The 8,093-nt window shown below is 38.1% G+C and overlaps 1 protein-coding gene across 1 annotated transcript; it reads right to left on the bottom strand.

Annotated features, from left to right (window-relative positions):
• Positions 1-5,436: 5,436 nt before the first annotated feature.
• LOC129769078 (uncharacterized) lies at positions 5,437-5,956 on the bottom strand. The gene is made up of 2 exons (XM_055771092.1): positions 5,709-5,956; positions 5,437-5,642 (listed from the first exon to the last, which is right to left on the bottom strand). Exons 1-2 carry the CDS (start codon positions 5,913-5,915, stop codon positions 5,472-5,474), a joined length of 378 nt encoding a protein of 125 aa, XP_055627067.1. The 5' UTR covers positions 5,916-5,956; the 3' UTR covers positions 5,437-5,471.
• Positions 5,957-8,093: the final 2,137 nt, after the last annotated feature.

The following is an 8,093-nucleotide window of genomic DNA, read 5'->3' as shown; positions in this document are numbered from 1 at the left end:
GAAGTAGAAGAAAATACATTCATTACGATTTGTTCGCTCGTTGGATTCACATGCAGGCTAAAAAGGGTCCTTTTCAGGATCACAAAATTGTCTTCAATCTAAAAAGTTTATTGTTTTGTTATCACTCGATATCCCCATCTTGTTTAGATATCCTTTCTGTTTAGCGATTGCATTTGCCACTCGCCACAGCTTCCACAGTTGGAAAATTTCTTCCCATCCAGCTTGTGACATATTTTACAGTAAATTACATTCAATGGCACGTCGCATTACCACCACTCAGTATTGGATTGGAGGTAATTTTAACCTGTAATTAAACATTTGCGATGACAGTGGTACAGTGTCAACTTTCAATGTGGGGTCATAATTTGGACCCCGAACTCTATGTTTACAAAAATGTCCAACTAAATATGTCGCATTACATGTCCGTCCAATTAGTTAAATGTCGAGATAAGTGTAAATTACTGTACTTTCAATCTAGAAGCAATTTAAGAATTGGTGAAAATCAATAAGCTCAGAACAACTGCCAAATTCACATACTCATCATATCCTGGCAAACAAATTATGAAAAAATCAATTTGTGTTTTATTATAATTTTGGATATTGTTTTAGAAAGCATTGAACTGTATTTCCTAAACTCTTTTTTGGAAGGTTTAATGGCCCTGAAAAGCGCCTTGTTTTATGGAATGGTTCCAATTTAGAAAACTTAGTACTCGTGGTTTTGAAAAAAAAACCATTTCGAACGCCCTCGATGCCGCCTTGTTCTGGATTTGCCACCAAAGCAGTTTGTATAAAGAACAAACTTTTTTCTTCTGCTACCTGATGCCGTTTTGCGATTGCGTTTGCCACTCGCCACTCGCTGCAACTGCCTGTTGTCTTGATGTCCACCGAACCGAATGTGGTCTGTTCCGAATGCGGGTTTTCTTATTGTCGCGAGCAGCTTTGCCAGCTAACTCGATCACTTCGGCTGCCGAAACTATATAACGCCGGCTAGGTGGACTGCTGCACTGGTACTAACGCGCTCGGCCTAGCTACCCTTGCGGGGAATTCCAGTTTTCCTCATTTACCATGTCCAGACATGGCTGCTTGGATTGGTTTGTTGATGTGTTGTGATGCGAACCGATGTGGTGTACGGTTTGAATGAGAATGATCGTTACGGCAGCGGAGCGGGGATTTTTAAGCTGACTGGCTGGCTCGAGAATTACGCATGTGTGAGATTGCGACCAATGTTTCGTTCATTTTTTTCTTCTTCCTTTCCAATCGTGCTTCATTCTATTTCGCTGCTGCTCTGGTTGCCCGTTTTGGTCGGTACTATTTGAGGAGCACAAAATGGACCAATCAAAAATGGGCACATAGTGTATTTTGACAATGCTTGATATTTCACAATTATTCAATTATTTATCTCCAGAAAAATGAAATGTTATTCGTTATGATAGATGCGTAGATATATTTCCTATCAATTGATGCAAAACCTTTGCGATCTATTGAGAAATGCTCGAGTTATAAGCGTTCCAAATTTTGCATTTTTTCCTACTTGTTCAGTGCCTAGATTTCCATTTCACCCCCTATATCTTCCGGTTAGACGTAGTCCTACGTCAAAAAACAACACAAAAACAAATTGTTGTTGGAAAAACTTACTCCCTGTAGAAGTGCCAATGCATGGATGATTTGTAGGAAATTGTAAGGGCTATCCATATATCTTTTCGGGAATAAAAAAAACATTTTTGAGAAAAATTAGGTTTACTTCTATTTTTTTTTATATTTTTATGGAAATTTAAACAAATATAGGAATTTCATTCTTTGAACAAATATTGGTAGGGTTCATAGTATTTGAGTAACAAATGTTTTGAAAAAATAAGAACAATATTATACAGCGCGGACTCGATTATATACAGTCTCCGATTTCTTTACACTGTATAAAATCGAGTCAAAAAAAATTTGTTTTCTTCGTTTTTTAAGCACATATTTTTTGTTCATTGAAAATAAAAGAAGAATTTAGTTCTTGATTCATCCCCTTTAAGTCAGAAAATACCTTTCTCACATAAAAAACTATTTGTTTCCAGAATCTCTCAGAAGGTGATAGATGATCATATTTGATGAAAAAAATCCTTCTATGCATATGTTCGAATTTCAACAATGACAGAGTTATAGAACTTTTGTTTTGTTTCGAACTCTGTTGCTCAAACTGGCTGTACACTAAAAAGTACGCTGCGTAAGTCAATTTTGTTGCTTTCATTTGAAAGATAAGAAATTTTAGTACAGTATATAGTAGTGGAACATCTAATTTAGTAAATTTAAATAATTTTTAATGTGTAGTAATTAATTTTATCCCAAAAACTCGTATTAAACTTGATTGTTTTTATTAATCAAATTAAAGCTCTCAAGCCACTCTACAATTTGTTCCTTGACACCCAACTTCTAACTATCTTAATTCGCTGCGATATCGATATGAACAATTCCTGGTGAAAATTCAAGCAAAATCTTCAAAAATCACGATTTTCATCCCACTGTATATATAATAGCCACTTAAATTCCACCTTAACGTTCAAAGATTAAATTTTTCTTGAAACAGGTCATTTTTAAAATTTAAAAAAAAAATTCAAACTGTATAGAATCGAGTCCAAAATTGTATATAATCAAATCACATATAATCAAGTCCGTCCTGTATATGTGTTTCCTATAGTTTCATTATAATGTGATTCTATATTTATTGACTAGCGGTAAGTTCTACTTGTTGATGATTCATTTGGCAAAGCGATATCTGAATGTCTTACGAGAAGACACAATAGCTATAAACACACAATAGCTCTCATTTCCAATGTAAAATCAATGCTATGATCGAGCTAAATTTTCATTCTGGATTCATGAGCTCATATCATGAATTCGTCTCCATGCAGGTTGATCCTTCTTCGTATATTCCCAACCGTGTTTGTTTTCCTGACTACATCAATGCATTTTGATCTGTCCATGAAGCAGGATATCCATGGAATTCCAGATTATTATCGATCGGGGATCGTTCCTACGATTTTCGAAGCAAAGTATGGGGGTGTCAATTGTGATAATATGTACTTTACTGATGGGTCCTCTATGAATGAGTCCACAGGATTTGGAGTGTTCAACAAATTTTTTAGCACCTCACACAGTCTTCAGTATCCTTGCTCAGTGTATATTGCTGAATTGGCAGCAATACACTGGGCGCTGGACAGCGTCGCCTCACGACCTGTTGAACACTATTACATTGTAACGGATAGTCTTAGCTCTGTCGAAGCTATCCGTTCAGTGAGGCCGGAAAAGCACTCGCCGTACTTCCTTGAGAGAATACGAGAAATTTTGAGTGCTTTATCCAGACGCTGTTATGTCATTACCTTTGTCTGGGTCCCTTCACATTGCTCAATTCCGGGTAATGAGAGGGCTGACTCATTAGCAAAGGTAGGTGCAATTGAAGGCGAAAATTATCAGCGTCAAATCGCCTTCAATGAATTTTATTCTTTAGTTCGTAAAAATACCATCGTTAACTGGCAACGCAAATGGAACGAAGATGAATTGGGCCGGTGGCTCCACTCAATTATCCCTAAGGTTAGCCTCAATCCGTTGTTCAAAAGTCTGGACTTGAGTCGGGACTTTATTCGCACCTTCTCCCGACTCATGTCCAATCACTGTTCGTTAGACGCGCTGCTTTTTCGTTTTAATCTTGCCGACAGCAATCTCTGCGGTTGTGGTCATGGTTACCACGACATCGAACACGTTGTTTGGTCGTGCGAGTTGTATCTTGTCGCCAGATCGAATTTAGAAAACTCCCTTCGGGCTGGAGGAAAGCAGTCCAATGTGCCGGTGAGAGATGTGTTGGCTCGATTAGACCTTGATTACATGTCCCAAATATATGGTTTCCTCAAAGCTATCGATCTTCGAGTGTGATTGTTCATACATCTTTTCCCCTCCTTTTCGTCCTTCGCGAGCTATCGGTTCCCTTCCTACTAACATTAGAATAAGTTAAATTGTAAATACATATTAGATGTAAGGATAGTTTTAAGAATTGAGTGTGAAGTGTCAGTGTGAATGAGAATGTGAATGTGAATGTGAGTGCGAGTGTAAACACACATCTCCTTACATCCCATCCTTTCCATAATGAAAATGTGTCACCCTTCTAAACTCGAGTCGACCGCGAGTAATTGGTTTCCTATTTCATTAACCATAGAATTAAGGAAACAACATGTTGATATATGCTAGTTGAAATATAGTTAAGAGTTTGGCTCCATTAAACTTATGTAACTGAGCCTGTAAAAATAAACGGATTAATAAAAAAAAATCAATGCTAAAAAATTTTCACTGTCCCTTTTATATTGTTTCATCAGTTAATATTCTTTCAAAGATTCAAATGGATACAATGTGTACTTTTCGCTGGCAATTCTGTTATCCGAGGTGTTATGCAAGGATTGTCGTCATAGACACTACCATCTTTCACCGGTTACTTCATTTAAATTCCGCATTCAGTAGGTAACAAATGGAAAGTGCGACACTCCAAGTTCGAATACAAAAGTTTAAACTCAATGGATACTAAAATGGAAGCAAGTTTTTCCCCATATCGACCTGAATACCAGACGAACGCTAAAAACTCGCAACAAAGTTTCAGCGCAGATTTCTTCTGCTCGGGTTCGCGCGGGTGACGGGTCCACGCTCGGGCGATGACAACGCTATTGACGGCCTCTGGCGGTTCCTTTTGCGCGGCCCGCAATGGACAGGAAACAATATCGCGCCGGGGCCCAACTAGGCATTACAAACTGCATGTGTGTAATCGATATATTTCAACCTTCTCGTATGTGGGATCAGCGATCAGCGACTATTCACTGATGCAGCATTCTTTTTTATACGATCTCTCTCATCCTTGTCGGATTGGCAATGTGAAATATGTCCCATGATCGCGCGGTGGCACTTTTTGCATTTATCGTGCTGCCTCCATTGTGAATGGGAAATTCTATTGCTCTCTCTTCATATTTGTACCCACACTGATGGTGTTTCGCTGTTTTCACAATCGCCGGCGAATCGCTGTCATTTGATGACTTAACCTTTTTTTAGCGGAAAACGAGGGCCAATGAGGGAGGATCCGCAAGCGCGAGGACGGACGGACGGATGGATATATGGAGACAGTTGTAAACGTATACGGTTTCCCCCAGCATGATCACTAAGCTTGGCGGCTTTGATCAAAGTAAATCGTATACACACGAGAAAAATTGATTTCATCAGTCCAGATTAATCGCGATACAGGTGAGATATGTTTGAAGTCTTCCTTTCCACACATTGCACGAATGAGATGAACTAGTTTTGCGAGATGGAAGACCGTCCGTTTGTTCAACTGTACCAGGAAGGGAAAACTACTCAGAAAGAAGTCGCTCAAGCTCAATGATAAGAATCTCGCAAAGAACACAAAAAATCACAAGAAAAAACTTTCTCGTTTTATATTATTCCATCTGATCTAATCACGGTGTACACCAAAAATCAAACAACACATTGTATGGCAACGGATTTTTTCCAATAAACTTGAAGTTCACTTCATTCGTATCGAGGGCTCCGCTCTCAAGCAGCACATTGTATCCGTAGGGATATTCTCGCTCCGCATTCACCGTTACCATTGTGATATTTTTGTTGGTCTGGATATCAGAAATATCGAAATTAGGATTCATAATATTCACAAAGAGTTTACATTTAATACTTACCGTAGTAGTTTTGTAGCCCACTCTGGTAGGACTCAACGATCCTCTGCTCAGCGTGCGTTTGAAGCAAAGCACATCGGTGACGGCTCTCGATCCGAAAAAGTAGCTCTTCTCATTCGATTCCACGCCATTATTCCAATAACAACTCACGGTAACTACCAGCAGTGAAAGTAACAAGACTACGCGGAAACGAGCAGCGAACAAGTTCATGATAATGAGAAATCGAATTTGCAATGAATCTGCGATCAGGAGGACTGAACCGGCTCCACGAGAAGCAATTTGTTTATATAGGTATTTTTCGGTTGCATTTGGTGAAATTTCGTCGAATATGCGTCCCAAGTTTAAGGGCGACAAACTCTCCCGGATGCTGTCAGCAAAAAAACGGGGAGTATGTACAACAGGGTTTAAACGATCCTATTATGCCCATCGCGGCAGGAGGAAATCAAATACAAGCGAATAATTGAGGTTTCAATGAACTTCCATTGATTTTAACATAACATCAGTAATAGTTATTGAATACCATCGAATATCACCCGATGGTACGTTGCCAAGATATAATACAAGAAAACTTGTTTTTGTGCGGTTTTTGAAAAGAAATATATTTGACGAAGTTATCGTCCATTAAGTTTTTTCGATGGTTTACATGCATTTCAGTGCGAAAAAAGCATATTTGCGTCTGAATTATCCATTTCGCAAATCATTTCCATCCATCCATCAAATGCTCTAAGTTATTTTTTTTAAATTTTAATCGTTTATTTTTACAGGCTCAGTTACATAGGTTTAAAGGAGCCGAACTCCTTACTGTATTGTTACTAGTATATATACATTTTTCCTTAATTCTAATGTTAATAATATCGACTCGAGTTTAGAAGGGTGACATATTTTCTTCAGGAAAAGGAGGGGATATGAGGATATAAATGCTCTAAGTTGCACATGACATGATTTCTGACAGCAACAAGTTTCGACAAGCAACATAAAACACAACACAGCCACTCGCAACCGAAAAGGCAAACTGTCCCATCGCAAAGCAGGGAAACAAAAGGAAATCTAACGGTGAACGGCGTAGATTTGAGCTATTTTGTTGGGGAAAACTTTTTTTATCTACCGCACAAAAAAAGTTTTTTGTTCAAATTGTGCACCGAACACAATTTTTTTAAAGCTACTGGTGAAGTTTTGCACGACTTTTTTGTGCGGTCTCTATCCCTCACACAAAAAAAAGTAAGGGGTTGTATCTAGGACACGACCGCATATTTTCGACGTAGAACTACACAATTACATTATGCAATCCACTTTTTTACCACTTCGAATATTTTTTTAGAATGCATCGAAATTTTTGTACTTTTACGTTAGATATGATGCCTCGGACTACCAAAATATGTGAACGGAAGAATTGTCAAACGATCATTGTATTCATATTTCCTTCTAAAATTATTGCACATCTCATGTTTACGTAATCCTCGAACCGTTCCGAAATCATTCATCTCTAGTTTCTGAAATGACGATTTTTCCAGGTTTCTCAGTTTAAAAGAACGTTTTAGGGAAACATATACCGGTCTGCACAACGACAAGCGAGTACAAAAGTACTCATCACCAAAAAATACCTCCGCGACTTGCATGTATTTGTAAAGCGGATTTCCCAAGTCCGTGTTAGGGAAACACAGCTCAGTGGGAAAAAATACCCCCAACTTACATGTTATGACGAAGCAGATCCCCACGCACATTGATTTTGAAGTCCGTGTTAGGGAAATACAGCTCAGTGGGAACAAAAATACCCCCGATATCGATTTTGAAGTCTGTGTTGGGGAAACAATAAATCGGGCCAATCAAAACTTGGCAACTAGGGCGTTTAGATAACGCTTGACATTTTACAGTTAATCAATTGTTCATCTAATGAAAAATAACATTTTATTAATTGTGATAGACGCGTAGAAATATTTCCTATCAATTGATGCAAACATCTTTCCGATCTGTTAAGAAATGTTCGAGTTATAAGCATTCGAAATACGAGTAGTGTTAGCACCCAAATCAGCAGAACAAATGTATGGGAAAAAAGGAAGTTCTTCTAGTTTTCATGAATTCAAACCATTTAGAGATTAGCGAATTGTATTGTATTGCACATCAAACAAATCTTAGAGAATTTCCGATTCGATTGGTATGCAAATCATGAGAATTCGTTCACAGTGAATATAGTGCAAATTAACGTTAATTTTATTTCATAAAAACGTGACCTGTTTTCTGATTTGGCACCCTTCCTGAAAGACGTAGTTCTACGTCAAAAGGTTTGCCGGTAATTCAGTTTCTGATTACTTACTTTTCTGTTTATAGCTAACAACCATATTATCCATTCGAAGCAGAATGATTAAAAGATTTCCAAGATTTTCGATTTTG

Source organism: Toxorhynchites rutilus, chromosome 2 (assembly GCF_029784135.1).
Source record: "Toxorhynchites rutilus septentrionalis strain SRP chromosome 2, ASM2978413v1, whole genome shotgun sequence".
NCBI classification, from domain to species: Eukaryota; Metazoa; Arthropoda; class Insecta; order Diptera; family Culicidae; genus Toxorhynchites; species Toxorhynchites rutilus.
This window is presented reverse-complemented; position numbering and strand designations above follow the sequence as displayed.